The sequence below is a fragment of the Canis lupus genome, chromosome 8 (genome assembly GCF_011100685.1).
Source record: "Canis lupus familiaris isolate Mischka breed German Shepherd chromosome 8, alternate assembly UU_Cfam_GSD_1.0, whole genome shotgun sequence".
NCBI classification, from domain to species: Eukaryota; Metazoa; Chordata; class Mammalia; order Carnivora; family Canidae; genus Canis; species Canis lupus.
Window position 1 is genome coordinate 36718097 of NC_049229.1, and position 18526 is coordinate 36736622.

Below are 18526 nucleotides of genomic sequence, written 5' to 3' on the forward strand. Positions count from 1 at the left end.
CCTGATCTTAGAGGAAAAGCTCTCAGTTTTCCCCACTCACTTGATGTTATCTGTGGGTTTGTCATATGTGGCCTTTATTTTATTGAAATATGTTTCCTCTAACCCAACTTTGATGAGAGTTTTTATCATGAACAGATGTTGAATTTTGTCAGATGCTTTTTCTGCATCTATTGAGTGAGATGATATTATTTTTCATTTTGTTAACATGATGTATCACATTGATTTATTTGCAAATCTTGACCCATCTATACATCTCCAGAATATATTCCACTCAGTCATAGCGAATGATCTTTTTAATGGATTATTGAATGTGGTTTGCTAATATTTTGTTGAGGACTTTTTACATCTATGTTCATCAGGGATATTGGTCTGTGTTCTTTTTTTCTGTAGTATCTTATCTGGTTATGGTATCTAAATAATGCTGTCTTCATAGAATGTATGTGGAAGCTTTTCTTCTTCTATTTTATGGAATAATTTGAGAAAAATAGATATTAAATTTTCTTTAATTGTTTGATAGAATTCATATGTGAAGCCATCTGGTTCTGAACTTTTGTTTGTTGGGAGTTTTTGATTACTAATTCAATTTCATTACTAGTAATTGGTCTGTTTAGATTTTCTATTCCTGTTTCAGTTTCAGAAGATTATATATATTTCTAGGAATTTATGCATTTCTTCTGAGTTATCCAATTTGTTGGCATATAATTTTTTGTAGTCTCTTTTTCTTGAGAAACCTAGCTAAAGGTTGATCAGATTTTTTACCTTTTCAAAGAGCTAGCTCTTCGTTTCATTGATCTTTTCTATTGTTTTGTAGTCTGTATGTTTGTAGTCTGTAGTATGTTTTATTTATTTCTGCTCTGATCTTATTATTTCTTTCCTTCTTACTAACTTTGGCCTTTGTTCTTTTTCTAGTTCCCATAGGTGTAAGGTTAGATAGTTTGAGATTTTCTTGTTTCTTAAAGTAGGCCTATATTGCTATAAATTTTCCTCTTGGAACTGCTTTTGCTGCGGCCCCAAGATTTTGGACCACTGTGTTTTTATTTGTCTTCATGTATTTTTTTTATTTCTTTTTTAACCCATAGGTTGCTTAGTAGCATGTTGTTTAGCATGTTAGCATGTTTAACATGTTTGTGGTTTTTTCCTTTTTATTTTTTCTTATAATTGATTTCTAGTTTCATACTGTTGTGGCCAGAAAAGATGCATGATACGATTTTATTTTTTGAATATTTTATTATTTATTTATTTGAGGGAGACAGAGAACATGAGAGAGAGAGCAAGCACAAGCAGGGGGAAGGGCAGAGGGAGAACCCCTCCCTCCTCCTACCCACAGGATCATGACCTAAGCCTAAGGCAGATGCTTAACCACTGAGCCACCCGGGCACCTCTAATTTTAATCTTCTTAAATGTATTGAGACTTGTTTTATGGCGTAATGTGATCTTAGAGAATGTTCTGTGTTCACTTGAAAAGAATATATTCTGTTGTCTGAAAAGAGGATATTCTGTTGTTTTGAGATGGGGTGTTTTATATATATATATATAAAGCCCATCTGTTCTAATGTATCATTCAAAGACATTATTTTATTATTGATTTTCTGCCTGGATTATATGTCCATTGATGTAAGCGGGGTATTAAAGTCTCCTACTATTATTGTATTATTGTTAGTTTATCCCTTTATATTTGTTAATATTGTTAGTTTATCCCTTTATATTTGTTAATATTTGCTTGTTAATATTTATGCTCCAGTGTTGGGTGCATAGATATTTACAACTGTTATATCCTTTTTTTGAAGTGATCCCTCTATGATTATGTAATGCCCTTCTTTGTTTTGTGTTGCAGTGTTAAAGTCCACTTTGGCTGATAAAAATATTGCTCTTTGTTTTTCACTTTAACATGGAACTCTTTCACATCCTTTCATTTTCAGTCTATATGTGTCTTTAGTTCTGGAGTAAGCCTCTTGAAGGTAGCACATAGATAGGGTGACAGAATACATAAGGAAACAAGACCCATTTCTTTTGATTAGAGCATTTAGGCCATTTATATTTAAAGTGATTATTGATAAGGATGCACGTTTTGCCATTTTGTAAATCATTTTCTGGATGTCTTCGTAATTCTATAATTCTACTCTGTTCTACTCTGTGATTGATGGATTTCTTCAGTGTTATGCTTGGCTTTTTGTTTTTTTTTTGTATATCTATTGTAGGTTTTGGGTTTGTGGTTAACATGAGGCTCCTATAATATCCTAAATATGTAGTAGCCCATATTCAGTTGATGGTCACTTAAGTTTGAAAATATTCTAAAAATAACCTTTTTCATGTATATGTTGCCATGTTTTATATATTTTTTTATTTATAATTTTCTTCTAATTGTGGCTTTTTCTTTTGCACTTAAAAAAGTCCCTTTAGGGCAGCCCCAGTAGCACAGTGGTTTAGCGCCGCCTGCAGCCCAGGACATGATCCTGGATACCCTGGATCGAGTCTGACTTCGGGCTCTCTGCATGGTGCCTGCTTCTCCCTCTGCCTGTGTCTCTGCCCCTCTCTCTCTCTCTCTCTCTCTCTCTCTCTCTGCGTCTCTATGAATAAATAAATAAAATTTTTTAAAAAGTCCCTTTAACATTTCTTATAAGGCCAGTTTAATGTTGAACTCCTTTAACTTTTGTCTTGGAAGTTCCTTCTCTCTCCTTCAATTCTGAATGGTAAGTGATTTTGCTGTTTAGAGTATTCTTGGCTTTAGGTTTTTACCTCAGCACTTGGCAGGTCAGAAGGGAATAGCATGATATATGCAAAGTTTCTACTAAAAAAAAAACAGCTGAGAGCCTCAAGGCTTCAGTAACTAGTTGCTTCTCTCTTGCTGCTTTTAAAATTCTCTCTTTATCTTTAATCTTTGACATTTTAATTATTATGTGTCATGATGTGAACCTCCTTGTTTGCAACCCTCTGTGCTTCCTGAACCCAAATGTCTGTGTTTTTCCCCAAGTTAAGGAAGTTTTCAGTTATTATTTCTTCAAATAAGTTTCTTCTGCCCCTTTCTCTCTCTTCTTTTCTTCTGGGACCCTTTTCTAATGTGAATGTTTGTTTGCTTGATCCTGTCCAAGAGATCCCTTAATTTGTCATTTTTTTAAAACTTCTTTCTTCTTTTTGCTGTTCATCTTGGGGGCTTTCCTTTATCCTGTTTTAGATCACTGATCCATTCCTCTGCATCTGCATCTATTGATTTCCTCTAGTGTACTTTTCATTTCACTTATTATATTTTTCAGCTGATTCTTTTTTATATTTTCTATTTCTTTGTTGAAATACTTAGTTCATCCATTATTTTCTTCAGTCCAGTGAAAATCTTTATATTAAATGCTTTATCAGCATATCACTTCTCCATTTCATTTAGTTCTCTTTTTGAGGTTTTTGTCTTGTTCTTTCATTTAGAACAAATTCCTCTGTTTCATTTTGCTTAATTTTGTGTTAATTTATATGAATTAGGCAGGACAGCTACTTCTCCTAAACTTGAAGGAACGGTCTTGTGTATGATTGTACCCTGTGTAGGCTGTGTGTGCCTGATGACCTTGGTTGGCTTGCTGGAGCTGTGGCTAGTGTGGGCTTGAAGTCCTGGGGCATTCCATGTTGTGGCTGCCCTTGATGGGATGGCAGGAGCTGAGTGGGTGTAGGCTGGGACCATCCTGCGGCTCTCTATGCAGAGGGTGCCCTGGCAGGACAGCCAAAGCTAATGCAGGCATGGGCTGGGGCCCTCCCAGGTCTCCTTAAGTAGAGGGCACTCAGGCAGGATAAGCTGAAGGTGGTGCAAGCAGGATGTCCCAGAGTTCAGCACAAGGAGCACCAGTAGCCAAGGCTGTTACTGCCCATGGTGTTCTACACAGGGGGGCCCCATTTGGGCTGCTGGAGCTGAATTAGATAGGGGACAGAAGGTCCCTGAGCACTCTGCACCAGGGGTGCCCTAGCAAATTATCTGGAGCCAAAGCAGTGTGGCCTGGAGTATTTCGTGTGTCTGTGTCATCTTGGCAGGAAGGCTGGAACTGTCGTGAGTGCTGATTACAAGTGTCCTGGTAGACACTGTGCTGGGACCACTTTGTTGTGACTGCTGGGTCCATTGTGGACAAGGAACCTGGGGTTCACTGACGTGTCAGGCTCACTAGGGCACTGGGCCTTGCTCCTTTCCATGCTACCAAGATAGAGGGGGATTAAAAATCCTAATACTTGCCAGCCTGTCCAACCTGGAGAGATGTCCAGCATGTCTCCTGCCATTTGTCAAAGTTCTAGTATTATATGCTTTATATTCTAGTGTAGCACTTTTAATTTTTTTTTTCCCCTGTGCTCCAGAGCAATTGAATCTACTCAAAGTCCCTCCACACTATTCCTCCCCACTGCAGTTTGCAGCATTGGGTGTTCCCTTTGTTATCATGTCTCCATCTAGCTTTTGTTGTGCAGCAGCTGTTCAGTCAGACCTCAGTTCCTCTTCAGGAGGAATTACTTTATAAATAAGTGTAGATTTAATATGTCCATGGATGGGGTGAGTTTGGGATCTTCCTGTGTTCCATCTTGGACCAGAAGCCCCACCCTGGCTTTTTTCTGTCCCTCTTCCAGGGGTAAGAGCCACACAAAGTCAATGAGTGAGGCCAGGTAGGTGTGAAGCAATATGGCATTATGGGGCATGAGGCTGACCAGGGATCAGATGCTCCATCTAAAAAGGCAGCTCCAGCTTGACTGTAGACCATTTATATCAAGAAGTGCAGGTTTGGGGATCCCTGGGTGGCTCAGTGGTTGAGCACCTGCCTTCAGCCCGGGGCGTGATCCTGGAGTCCCAGGATCAAGTCCCACATCAGGCTCCCTGCATGGAGCCTGCTTCTCCCTCTGCCTGTGTCTCTGCCTCTTTCTCTCTCTCTATCTCTATCTGTCTCTATCTCTATCTCTGTGTGTGTGTGTTTCTCATGAATAAATAAATAAAATCTTAAAAAAAAAAGAAGTGCAGGTTTATCTTATTTTCCAGAATATCCTATTTTCCAAGAGAAATTGGAAAGCCTGACTTTTAAATAAAATTTCCTAGTTTTTATTTTATTTTTTTATTTTTTTTATTTTTTTTAATTTATTTTTTATTGGTGTTCAATTTACCAACATACAGAATAACCCCCAGTGCCCGTCACCCATTCACACCCACCCCCCGCCCTCCTCCCCTTCTACCACCCCTAGTTCGTTTCCCAGAGTTAGCAGTCTTTACGTTCTGTCTCCCTTTCTGATATTTCCCACACATTTCTTCTCCCTTCCCTTATATTCCCTTTCACTATTATTTATATTCCCCACATGAATGAGAACATATAATGTTTGTCCTTTTCCGATTGACTTACTTCACTCAGCATAATACCCTCCAGTTCCATCCACGTTGAAGCAAATGGTGGGTATTTGTCATTTCTAATAGCTGAGTAATATTCCATTGTATACATAAATCCATTCTTCTTTATCCATTCATCTTTCGATGGACACCGAGGCTCCTTCCATAGCTTGGCTATTGTGGCCATTGCTGCTATAAACATCGGGGTGCAGGTGTCCCGGCGTTTCATTGCATCTGTATCTTTGGGGTAAATCCCCAACAGTGCAATTGCTGGGTCGTAGGGCAGGTCTATTTTTAACTCTTTGAGGAACCTCCACACAGTTTTCCAGAGTGGCTGCACCAGTTCACATTCCCACCAACAGTGTAAGAGGGTTCCCTTTTCTCCACATCCTCTCCAACATTTGTTGTTTCCTGCCTTGTTAATTTGCCCCATTCTCATTGGTGTGAGGTGGTATCTCATTGTGGTTTTGATTTGTATTTCCCTGATGGCAAGTGATGCAGAGCATTTTCTCATGTGCATGTTGGCCATGTCTATGTCTTCCTCTGTGAGATTTCTGCTCATGTCTTTTGCCCATTTCATGATTGGATTGTTTGTTTCTTTGGTGTTGAGTTTAAGAAGTTCTTTATAGATCTTGGAAACTAGCCCTTTATCTGATATGTCATTTGCAAATATCTTCTCCCATTCTGTCGGTTGTCTTTGAGTTTTGTTGACTGTATCCTTTGCTGTGCAAAAGCTTCTTATCTTGATGAAGTCCCAATAGTTCATTTTTGCTTTTGTTTCTTTTGCCTTCGTGGATGTATCTTGCAAGAAGTTACTGTGGCTGAGTTCAAAAAGGGTGTTGCCTGTGTTCTCCTCTAGGATTTTGATGGAATCTTGTCTCACATTTAGATCTTTCATCCATTTTGAGTTTATCTTTGTGTATGGTGCAAGAGAGTGGTCTAGTTTCATTCTTCTGCATGTGGATGTCCAATTTTCCCAGCACCATTTATTGAAGAGACTTTCTTCCGTGGATAGTCTTTCCTCCTTTATCAAATATTAGTTGACCATAAAGTTCAGGGTCCACTTCTGGATTCTCTATTCTGTTCCACTGATCTATGTGTCTGTTTTTGTGCCAGTACCACACTGTCTTGATGACCACAGCTTTGTAGTACAACCTGAAATCTGGCATTGTGATGCCCCCAGATATGGTTTTCTTTTTTAAAATTCCCCTGGCTATTCGGGGTCTTTTCTGATTCCACACAAATCTTAAAATAATTTGTTCTAACTCTCTGAAGAAAGTCCATGGTATTTTGATAGGGATTGCATTAAACATGTATATTGCCCTGGGTAACATTGACATTTTCAAAATATTAATTCTGCCAATCCATGAGCATGGAATATTTTTCCATCTCTTTGTGTCTTCCTCAATTTCTTTCAGAAGTGTTCTATAGTTTTGAGGGTATAGATCCTTTACCTCTTTGGTTAGGTTTATTCCTAGGTATCTTATGCTTTTGGGTGCAATTGTAAATGGGATTGACTCCTTAATTTCTCTTTCTTCAGTCTCATTGTTAGTGTATAGAAATGCCACTGATTTCTGGGCATTGATTTTGTATCCTGCCACACTACCGAATTGCTGTATGAGTTCTAGCAATCTTGGGGTGGAGACTTTTGGGTTTTCTATGTAGAGTATCATGTCATCGGCGAAGAGGGAGAGTTTGACTTCTTCTTTGCCAATTTGAATGCCTTTAATGTCTTTTTGTTGTCTGCTTGCTGAGGCTAGGACTTCCAGTACTATGTTGAATAGCAGTGGTGAGAGTGGACAACCCTGTCTTGTTCCTGATCTTAGGGGAAAGGCTCCCAGTGCTTCCCCATTGAGAATGATATTTGCTGTGGGCTTTTCGTAGATGGCTTTTAAGATGTTGAGGAATGTTCCCTCTATCCCTACACTCTGAAGAGTTTTGATCAGAAATGGATGCTGTATTTTGTCAAATGCTTTCTCTGCATCTAATGAGAGGATCATATGGTTCTTCGTTTTTCTCTTGCTGATATGATGAATCACATTGATTATTTTACGGGTGGTGAACCAGCCTTGTGTCCCAGGGATAAATCCTACTTGGTCATGGTGAATAATTTTCTTAATGTATTGTTGGATCCTATTGGCCAGTATCTTGTTGAGAATTTTTGCATCCATGTTCATCAGGGATATTGGTCTGTAATTCTCCTTTTTGGTGGGGTCTTTGTCTGGTTTTGGAATTAAGGTGATGCTGGCCTCATAGAACGAATTTGGAAGTACTCCATCTCTTTCTATCTTTCCAAACAGCTTTAGGAGAATAGGTATGGTTTCTTCTTTAAACGTTTGATAGAATTCCCCTGGGAAGCAATCTGGCCCTGGACTTTTGTGTTTTGGGAGGTTTTTGATGACTGCTTCAATTTCCTCCCTGGTTATTGGCCTGTTCAGGTTTTCTATTTCTTCCTGTTCCAGTTTTGGTAGTTTGTGGCTTTCCAGGAATGCGTCCATTTCTTCTAGATTGCCTAATTTATTGGCGTATAGCTGTTCATAATATGTTTTTAAAATCGCTTGTATTTCCTTGGTGTTGGTAGTGATCTCTCCTTTCTCATTCATGATTTTATTAATTTGAGTCTTCTCTCTCTTCTTTTTAATAAGGCTGGCTAATGGTTTATCTATCTTATTAATTCTTTCAAAGAAACAACTCCTGGTTCTGTTGATCTGTTCCACAGTTCTTCTGGTCTCGATTTCGTGGAGTTCTGCTCGAATCTTTATTAACTCTCTTCTTCTCCTGGGTGTAGGATCTATTTGCTGTTTTTTCTCTAGCTTTAGGTGTAAGGTTAGCTTTTGTATTTGAGTTCTTTCCAGTTTTTGAATGGATGCTTGTATTGTGATGTATTTCCCCCTTAGGACTGCTTTTGCTGCATCCCAAAGATTTTGAACAGTTGTATCTTCATTCTCATTAGTTTCCATGAATCTTTTTAATTCTTCCTTAATTTCCTGGTTGACCCTTTCATCTTTTAGCAGGATGGTCCTTAACCTCCACGTGTTTGAGGTCCTTCCAAACTTCTTGTTGTGATTTAGTTCTAATTTCAAGGCATTATGGTCTGAAAATATGCAGGGGACGATCCCAATCTTTTGGTATCGGTTCAGACCCGATTTGTGACCCAGTATGTGGTCTATTCTGGAGAAAGTTCCATGTGCACTTGAGAAGAATGTGTATTCAGTTGAGTTTGGATGTAAAGTTCTGTAGATATCTGTGAAATCCATCTGGTCCAGTGTATCATTTAAAGCTCTCGTTTCTTTGGAGATGTTGTGCTTAGAAGACCTATCGAGTATAGAAAGAGTTAGATTGAAGTCACCAAGTATAAGTGTATTATTATCTAAGTATTTCTTCACTTTGGTTAATAATTGATTGATATATTTGGCAGCTCCCACATTCGGGGCATATATATTGAGGATTGTTAAGTCCTCTTGTTGGATAGATCCTTTAAATATGATATAGTGTCCCTCTTCATCTCTCACTACAGTCTTCGGGGTAAATTTTAGTTTATCTGATATAAGGATGGCTACCTCTGCTTTCTTTTGAGGACCATTTGAATGGTAAATGGTTCTCCAACCTTTTATTTTCAGGCTGTAGGTGTCCTTCTGTCTAAAATGAGTCTCTTGTAGACAGCAAATAGATGGGTCCTGCTTTTTTATCCAGTCTGAAACCCTGTGCCTTTTGATGGGGTCATTAAGCCCGTTCACGTTCAGAGTTACTATTGAGAGATATGAGTTTAGTGTCATCATGATATCTATTCAGTCCTTGTTTTTGTGGATTGTTCCACTGAACTTCTTCTTAAAGGGGAATTTTAAGAGTCCCCCTTAAAATTTCTTGCAGAGCTGGTTTGGAGGTCACATATTCTTTCAGTTGCTGCCTGTCTTGGAAGCTCTTTATCTCTCCTTCCATTTAGAATGAGAGCCTTGCTGGATAAAGTATTCTTGGTTGCATGTTCTTCTCATTTAGGACCCTGAATATATCCTGCCAGCCCTTTCTGGCCTGCCAGGTCTCTGTGGAGAGGTCTGCTGTTACCCTAATACTCCTCCTCATAATAGTCAGGGATTTCTTGTCTCTTGCTGCTTTAAGGATCTTCTCTTTATCTTTGGAATTTGCAAGCTTCACTATTAAATGTCGAGGTGTTGAACGGTTTTTATTGATTTTTAGGGGGGGAATCTCTATTTCCTGGATCTGAATGCCTGTTTCCCTTCCCAGATTAGGAAAGTTTTCAGCTAGAATTTGTTCAAATACATATTCTGGCCCTCTGTCCCTTTCGGCGCCCTCAGGAACACCAATTAAACATAGGTTTTTCTTCCTCAGGCTGTCGTTTATTTCCCTTAATCTATCTTCATGGTCTTTTAATTGTTTGTCTCTTTTTTCCTCAGTTTCCCTCTTTGCCATCAACTTGTCTTCTATGTCACTCAGTCGTTCTTCCACCTCGTTAACCCTCGTCGTTAGGACTTCTAGTTTGGATTGCATCTTATTCAATTGATTTTTAATTTCTGCCTGATTAGCTCTAAATTCTGCAGTCATGAAGTCTCTTGAGTCCTTTATGCTTTTTTCTAGAGCCACCAGTAGCTGTATAATAGTGGTTCTGAATTGGCTTTCTGACATGGAATTGTAATCCAGATTCTGTAACTCTGTGGGAGACAGGACTGTTTCTGATTCTTTCTTTTGAGGTGAGGTTTTCCTTCTAGTCATTTTGCTCAGTGCAGAGTGGCCAAAAGCAAGTTGTATTGGGAAAAGGAGAAAAAGAGGAGAGAAAGAAGGAAAGAAAAGAGAAAGAAAAAAAAAAGGAAGAATAAAAAGAAAAAAAAGAAGAAAAGGAGAAAGAAAAAGAAAGAAAGAAAAAAAGGGGTGGGGGAAGGAAACAAATCAAAAAGCAAAGCAAAACAAAACAAAACAACAACAAAAAAAAGAAAGAAAGAAAAAAAGAACCACCGGGGAGTATCTTCTGACTCTGTATACTTTAAGTCCCTTGACTTCCCCTGGAACTTGTCCGTCTAGCTGGTCTTCTGGGGGAGGGGCCTGTTGTGCTGATTTTCAGGTGTTAGCACTTGGGGGAGCTGCTGTGCCCCTGCCTGGTGCAGGGCTCAGCGGGGGTTGTTTACCCCGTGAGGCCGCAGGAGGAACAGCCCCAGTGGCGGGGCAGCTCTGGAAACCTGGATTCAGCCCCCGCAGGAACTCCGGAGCTCTCTGTCTGCAGGGCCTGGAGGCTCCGGGGAGGGGCCGCTGATCTGCTCAGCTCGCGGCAGGAGCATCCTTGCTGTCCTGGGCCCTCCCGGCCTCTGCCTGTCCCGGGGGGAGGCCGGATCCTGGGCTGTGTCCCGGCGCCCTGTGCTCCGGAGCCTGCGCTGTTGGATTCGCGCTCCCGGCCCACAGCCCCCTCCTTGGAGCCGCCCCCGAGCTGCTCCCGCCCCGCAGCCCCCTCCGCGGAGCCGCCGCCGGAGCCCCCCGAGCTGCTCCGGGTCCCGCCGTGCGCGCTGCAGCCCTTAGGGAGCTCGGCGCACTCTCCCGGGGCGCAGGTGTCTGTTACTGTCCCCTGGAGCCCGAGGGCATCCCCGCCCTCCTGGGTCCTGCTCCACCTCCCTGGAGCCCCTTTCCTCCCGGGAAGGTCGGTGCAGCTCCTGCGTCTCCGGGACGGGGCTCTCCTGTCTTGGGGACACTCGCCCCGGCCTCAGCCCGGCTCCTCGCGGGGCCCCTCCCCCTCGAGGCCTTTGTTTCTTTACTTCTTTTTCCCCGTCTTCCTACCTTGATAGAAGCGCGAACTCTTCTCACTGTAGCATTCCAGGTGTTCTCTCTTTAATTCTCAGGCCGAATTCATAGATTTTCAGGATGATTGGAAGGTTTTCTAGGTAATTTGGTGGAGACAGGTGATTTGGGGACCCTACTCTCCCGCCATCTTGCCCCCCCCCCCCCTTAGTTTTTAAATGTCTGACAAGTAATTAAAATTATATTAAAACATGCTGTGTGAGCCAAATAAGATGCCTGGGCCAGTTTTACTTCTATACTTTCTCTCCTTTTCCGTAGTTTTGCCTGCCCTACCAGCTTCATCTCTTGTTCTCTCACCACATGTTGAGGTTGCAGAGTCCGATCTCTAAGCCCGGCCTGCACCATGGATTTACATGATTAGTCATCTCCATGGGGATGTCTGCACACTTCAAATGCAAAGCTGAACTCAGCTTCCCTCTCAGATCCACACAGTGTCAGGCCTTAAGAAATGCTGGGTGTTTTTGTTTCATTCCCCAAAACTGCTCTTACTAATGTTAGTGCTTCTGTGAATAATACTACCAACAAGTGTTGCCTTTCTTTTGTTACCTGTCTCTGTTATCCAATACCACCCTTCCATCAAGCAGCCGAGCAGACCCTGCACTCCTGCCTACCCCTTCACTGCAAGGCCAACCAGTGTGGATTGTGTTCATTCGTCTTCCAGAAGCCCTGTAGGACTTGCTCCTAACCTTGCCTTCCCGCTAATAAGAAACTCTTCTAGTTTCTGAACTTGTCTGGTCTTCTCAGCTGTTTTCTCCATCTCTTAACCATTCACCCACTACCATTCTCTTACCTCTTCGTTCAGATGTATTCAGTACATTGTGGCTAGAGTCATCTCCTATCACATAGGCCAGCTGTCATCACTGACCTCTCTATAGGACTTTGGTGGCTCCTACAGGCTGTACCTCCTCCCCTTCCTCCCCACCCCCCGCCCTCTGGCTCCTCAACCATCCCCACATGCGATCACACTGTTCCTCTGCCAGGGTACCGGGTGTTTGCATGCACCTGTGCTGGCTTTTGGGCATGACTATTTTCTTCCTTCATGCCTGTGTTCATTCGATTCATCCACCTCCTGTCTCATCAAATGCCACCTCTTCCATGGAGCCATTACTTGCCTTCTTGTGACCAACTGCATGCACTGCTTGCCCAACAGGGGTTCCTACCATTCTGCTCTTTTCATTTCACCCAGCTGTGATTGCCCAACAAAGTTTGCTGGCCTATTTCCCCTTCACTTGATCAGCTCCTTCATGGAGAGACAGTGTCAGTCATCTATATCCCCACAACGGCTAGTACATGGCCTTGCATACAGCGGACACCCTGTAACCTTTGTAAATTGATCCCCTTTTTAAGTGGAGAATGGCTGTATCTCAAGGGCTCAGAACAAGATATTAAAAGTCAAAACAAAACTGGTTGGCTATTCAGAAGGACTTCTCAGAATTTAAAAGAAGGTATCCAAGCTAGTGAAAGGGTTATTCTGACTGTCTCCATTTCCAGGGACGCTGTGTTTAGAGGAAGAACAGCTGTGATTTGGTCTAGTTTCCCTCACTCCTTCCCGCAGTGCCTCTTGGAAGTTTGGCTTCAGTGCCAGGAGCAAGGAAGAATGGACAATGTCTGTTGGACCCTGGGCTGCTGCCACTCTGGCATTGAGAGCCATGCACTGTTCCTCTTGCCCAGAAGGACAAGTTGTACCCAGACACTCACAAGATGTCCTCTGCTCTTGTCACTGGCAGACCTGGGAATTTCCCACAAGCCATCTGGGTCCATTCTACCATCCTCATATTCTGCATTTTTTGCAGCATTGTTTGTTAATTAGAATAGATGCCTGTTCTACTAGGTATCACATCCTATTGATGTTCCTAAGGAGCGAACCTACTCGTTTTTCTTGTATATATATTTTCCCTTTCCTTTCTTAGTACACAGGTTGATCCAGAAGAATTCAAGCAGCATGAACACCTAGCTCTCACAGAGCTGAGCTATTTGTGAGATATATACTTCGAAAATCCACATAGATCACTATACATGCTGGAGTGCTAACGATTGGACTTGTGTAGTTCTGAAAGCTCCTTATACTTTCTGGTTCCACCTCCAATGCAGCCCTACCTTTGGCCTTGCGTTCCTTGTCCTTAGGAGGGAGGAAAAGCTATTAAACCCCATTGGTGTCTGCATTTTTTATTACCTCTCTTGGAGGGCTTTTTAGCATCAGAGGTCTTTCCTGTCAGATTTGGTTAGGGATTTCTGCAGCCTCATCCCTCCACAGGGTCATTTTCATTTGAAGCAACACCAGAGGCTTTGCAGCTTTGGACACCTGGCCTGGCAGGGATGGCCACCTCCAAACACTACCCTTTCATGTCTGTACCCCTTCCATAAGAGTGGCTTTTTATTTAGTCTGGAAATTCCACTGCAAAGCAAGTTCTATGAACACAGCATGACTTTTGTGCCCAAATCAAACTTAGAAAGGGATGTTTGGGGGCAGTCATAAAGATAGCCCCCTTAAAGATTTAAACTTTCCAACAAACCTTTTTAATCCAAGGCAATTTTTACTTTGAAAATAGGAAATTGAATTAGCTTAAGTGTCTTTAAAATTGAAAATCACATTCTGGCCCTGAAAAGTAAATTATCCTGTACAACTCCTTGGTTTGGATGTGATCAGAACACCTTATAGGCCTTTTTGTCAAAGTAGATTTAGTTTCAAATATCTTGATAGGAGCTCAGCCCCAGGGAAGTTTCCCAATTGGTATTAATACAGAGATAGATAGATAGATAGATAGATAGATAGATAGATAGATAGATAGATAGATATACACACACACATACACACACATTGCTTAAATGATCTATGTGTAGCAAGATTCTCAATCGTTAAACATTTCAAAATGAAAGGGTAGGAGAAAAGGCGCATCTTTGCTACATAAAGAAAAATGGCCAACTTTAGGGTTTTTACTCTTGCAGCTTCTTCCCACAGATCTTCAAAATAATGACTCTCCCTCTTCTCTGTGGTCTTGTCAGAGAGCGGGAATCCTGGCCGGCTGGTCAGGTCCTCAGAAAATGGCACAGCTGTTCTTAAAAGTAGCCCTATTCATAAGCTGTGGACTGTTGACAACTGCAGTGTTGAGAAAGGCACACTATTTTATAAAGAGTTTTTCTTTAAAAGGGAAAGAAAAATACATGGTATTTACAGTGAAGAAAACTGGACCCTTCACTTTATTTTAGTGGCCACGTCTGAAATGAAGTGGCGAGGGCCATAAATACACACAAGCATTTGCGCCTTTAAGGGATGATTCATGTTGGCTGTGCTGCCCCTAATGGAAAATTCAGCTAGTTAAGATCAGCCAGAAAGCCGCGCACAGCCTCCTCTGCCAGGGCTGATGCCTACCATCTTGTGACATTCTTGTTGTATATTATTGAATGATTGACTCCCTTTGTTCCCCTCTCAGTTCATGACCAAGAACCCCACCATGCGCCTGGGCAGCCTGACTCAGGGTGGTGAGCATGCCATCTTGAGACATCCTTTCTTTAAGGAAATCGACTGGGCCCAGCTGAACCATCGCCAAGTAGAACCACCTTTCAGACCCAGAATCGTAAGTGTTCAAGACCATTAGAGTAGACTTTCCTCTCTTGAAGTGCCTCAGTGTTCCACCAGAATCTTTTGTCCCCTGTGGAATAACCGAACCAGAAGTTCAGCCTTACATTTTGCAGGGTGGCCTCACCTGGGAGGAGGTGGGCCCTTGAGACAGCATCTCTCCCTTTCCAGGTTATTTCTTTCAAATCTTTCACCTCCCGCTTACTCTGGAATCCACCCTCCCTTAATCTAAACTTTCTGGAACCTAAGAGACCGGAAACTTCCTAGGTTTCCCCAAAAGAGCTGAGCTGAGAAATTCATCACTCCTATACTTCCCTCATAGCTCCCAGGGTGCATTTCCCAAGCCCCCAAAGAAGTAGAAAGAACATGAAATGCTACCCACCTCACTGAAGCTGCTCCTTGGCTTGGAGAGCCTGGGTCTGTACCAGCGACTGCAGCCCAGAGCTTAGGCCAAATCCCTTTGACCAGAGAAATACTGGGAGCCCCAGGGGTACCTTCCCAAGCAAGGCAGCTGAGACAGCATTCCTGAGGGTGATCTAACTCTTGATTTGAGAGCTAAGTTCTTTTTCATCTGTGGGTTAAGAGATCTGTGGTGGGGAAAGCAGAAAAGCATCTTCAATTTAGGTAAGAGAAATGAGATGTCTAACAATGGCAGAAAATAGCTTTCTGGCATTAGTTTACAAAGATGGAAAATATCAACATTTCCAGACACACAGCTAGCTTAATGTAATAGCCCCTAAGGTTGGGCACCAGGCACCCAGCTGGAAAGCCGCTTCCTTTACCAGGTCTCCCCCTGCCAACCCCTCGAGGAGGAGGGAAGGCTTTGCCAGTGGGGCAACATGAAGCCAACTGGTGAGTAAAGCAAGAAGCAGTGTTTCCTAAAACTCAGCACTTCCACATCTTTCAAGAAAATCTCTTCACACAGAATCCTGTGTATAAACAATAGATGAGGAAGTGTGAGCTTACACTCTGTTGACAGCCGACCATGTGTGTCCTTCTGTAAAGCCTGTCGAGAAGTGGCACTTTGGAGGGAGAGGGCTGATCAGGTGACCAAATGACCTGCTTTGCCTCTCAGCCTAAGGCGGGCCTGCTCAGCAAGATTTCCATGGGGTTAGTGAGCTGGGGGTTCCCGAATGCTGAAATGATACACAGCGCAGCAGAATTATGATAACGTGCTGTTTAGTCATAATGGTCATAACTGTAAATGCTGCTGCTCCCAGGGCTGCACCACTATTCTCTGCCCTCACGGGAGCAGGCTCCAGCCCAGGGAAGATGAGGACGTTTCATGTGCCTAAAAATCTGACCCTTGTTTCCTTTTGACAGAAATCTCGAGAAGATGTCAGTAATTTTGACCCTGACTTCATTAAGGAAGAGCCAGTTTTAACCCCAATTGATGAAGGACATCTTCCTATGATTAACCAGGATGAATTTAGAAACTTTTCCTTTGTGTCTCCAGAATTGCAACCTTAGCCTTATGGAGAATGAAAGACATGAGAATCACAAGCAGATCCAGATTATCCAGGAGTTTCCTTTGGCATTCCCTAGTACCAGCCTTAGAACAAGAACATTACCTTCAGAGTGCAGGTGGAAAACTCTGAAGGAAAGAACTTCAGGAGGTCAACTCTTTCTAGTCCTAAGGAAGCCATGGTACTGAAAAGAGTTGCTACCGGAATGAGATTTCATGACGAAATATACTGCTCAATCTAGGAGTTTCCAGGGCTCTTTTGGGCTTGGGATATTAAAAGGAACCAACAGAAGAGAAGGCGTGAAGAATCAACTAGAACTTCTGAGCCACACTGGCTTTTGACTTCAAAAGACAAATCAAGACTTTGTGTGGGCCACTTTGTGTTCTTCGTAAGCTGGTGAGCCCCAAATATAGCGATCTACGAAAAGTCTGTCAGTCCTAATGAAGAATTTGAAGGTAAGGAAATGAACGGCTTTCCAAATAGAATGATTGAAGAAACAAAACTCACAACTTAAAGCCCAATCTTGAAAACAGATGTTGGGCACCAAGACAACTATTCCAGCTTATTCTCTTATTCTCACTTTAATGGATATTTATTGAGTGTCCAGTGAGACGGTGCCACGCTACCTACTAGTGTAAACAGACTCGCGTTCACTGAACTTCCATGCTCCAGTCCACTTATTTACCTGAATGGTGTTTGCATTCTGTGAAATGCCTCTCCACATTGCATATATCATGCTTTGTTGTCTGCACATAACTTTTCCCACAGAAGAGGGCTCACTGCCACAACAGCAACTATCCACACCGACAGCAGGTGAGCTAGGTGCTCGCTGCCTAATGACTTGTTAAGTCTCATTGTGGGATGATGTGTTGATACCGCGCCGAACTCAGTGAAGAATCGCACGCCACTCATGTCAGTGACCAGACTTATGGCTTATACATTAGCAAGTTATTTAAGTTATATTTTAAGAGACAAAAATGTTTGGTATGCATTTTCATAATTAGAAATGGCTCTTATAAACAGGACATTTACCGAAGAAGGACCATGTAATATGTACTCATATATGCAGTTGGAGAATTTTGTCTGTCTGGAAATAAATGCATTTTGTAGCAAAAGGAAACTTTTTGTCTAGAAGGATTTGTCCTATCCCCACTAGGCGACGAGATATCCAATTGAAGGTTTGGAGCAGAATGACTAGAATTCCAAAAGGAACTTCCTAAAAAGTTGGTATAACCTGTGTGTCCCTAAGTAGACTGGCTTCTTACCAGAATTTCTATTCTGAATCGGTAATCCTCAAAAATCTCAGTGCCTTGGCGCGATATTTATTCCTTATTAGCATAAAATATAGTGCAAGTTCAACGGCCCTCCTCTATCTTATGCCTTCTGGAAAACATCGTTTCTAAGGTTGCTATAGCAAGGGAGAAAGAGATGGAGGTACTTAACTACATCTCCAAAGAGGGACACACATCACTTCTGTGCACATCAAATTGGCCAGAACGCGGCCTCCATCTGCAAACAGGGTACTTCTAGAAGTACAGAGCAGTCAAAGGGTATCTAGCCAATATTGAAAATCTCTGTCCTGGGTTTTGTATTACCAGCTGAAAAAATGACTTTTGAATTAACAATCGCTAGGAGCCTCCCTTTACCTGTGTTCAGCACCTAGCAGTTCCTAGGCAGACTCAACATAATTTCACTACATCTTCAGGTCACTCTACCACTCTTTCCAGGGTAAAAACACCAGGGCCTATTTGACAAATGAGAAGAGAAAGGCTCAGAGAAGTTTAGTTGGTTGCCCAAAGGTTTCAGACTTGATAAGGAGTCTAGATTTAGTCTAGAGTCTAAATCACTAAAGTTCTAATCCAACAGACTTCTGGAAAAGGAGGGACCGTTCTATTTTGGGGGACAGTGGGGGAGCAGGAACCTTCCTAACTAGGTTGCAGCTCAGTCTTTCTTCTATTGCTGTGGGGGCTGAGGAGCTACTTGATGTGGTTTACTCCACATGGGTAAAGAAGGATGAAGAGTAAACCTGTATGTATTTATTTATAAAAACCATTATAGCCCCACAAAGGCCCCAAATGTTCTCTTTAACAAGTCTGTGCACTCACTCAGTACCTTCCCTCTTCACAATCTATTCACGCCTGTTCCCTGGGTCCCCCAGTCTGGTGCAGTCCATTCTTTTGATCCCAGGCCTACCCAACAGAGTATCAGGAATCATGCTATGAGATTTTCCAGTGTTGCTGCTGCTTCCTCCCTCTTTTATGAGGAGAAGGAGGAGAGGTACAAGAGATTTACCTAAAGCTCCAAGAGTCTCTAAGTCCAGGGTTAGGGCTCTTCTTCACATCTTTAATCCGTTCT

At 42.3% G+C, this 18526-nt stretch overlaps 1 protein-coding gene and 1 long non-coding RNA gene across 2 annotated transcripts in view; one reads left to right on the top strand and one right to left on the bottom strand.

Moving 5' to 3' along the window:
- Nucleotides 1–17291, top strand: part of PRKCH (protein kinase C eta) — a 233539-nt gene extending 216248 nt beyond the window's left edge. The window contains exons 13-14 of the mRNA XM_038544885.1: nucleotides 14560–14703; nucleotides 16029–17291. Of these exons, the coding sequence (XP_038400813.1) occupies nucleotides 14560–14703; nucleotides 16029–16175 (291 nt within the window). The 3' untranslated portion in view covers nucleotides 16176–17291. The remainder of the gene's footprint in view (nucleotides 1–14559; nucleotides 14704–16028) is intronic.
- Nucleotides 13955–15845, bottom strand: LOC111097066. The gene is made up of 3 exons (XR_005363365.1): nucleotides 15672–15845; nucleotides 15088–15292; nucleotides 13955–14778 (listed from the first exon to the last, which is right to left on the bottom strand). It is a non-coding gene; the product is annotated as an uncharacterized LOC111097066 (long non-coding RNA).
- Nucleotides 17292–18526: the final 1235 nt, after the last annotated feature.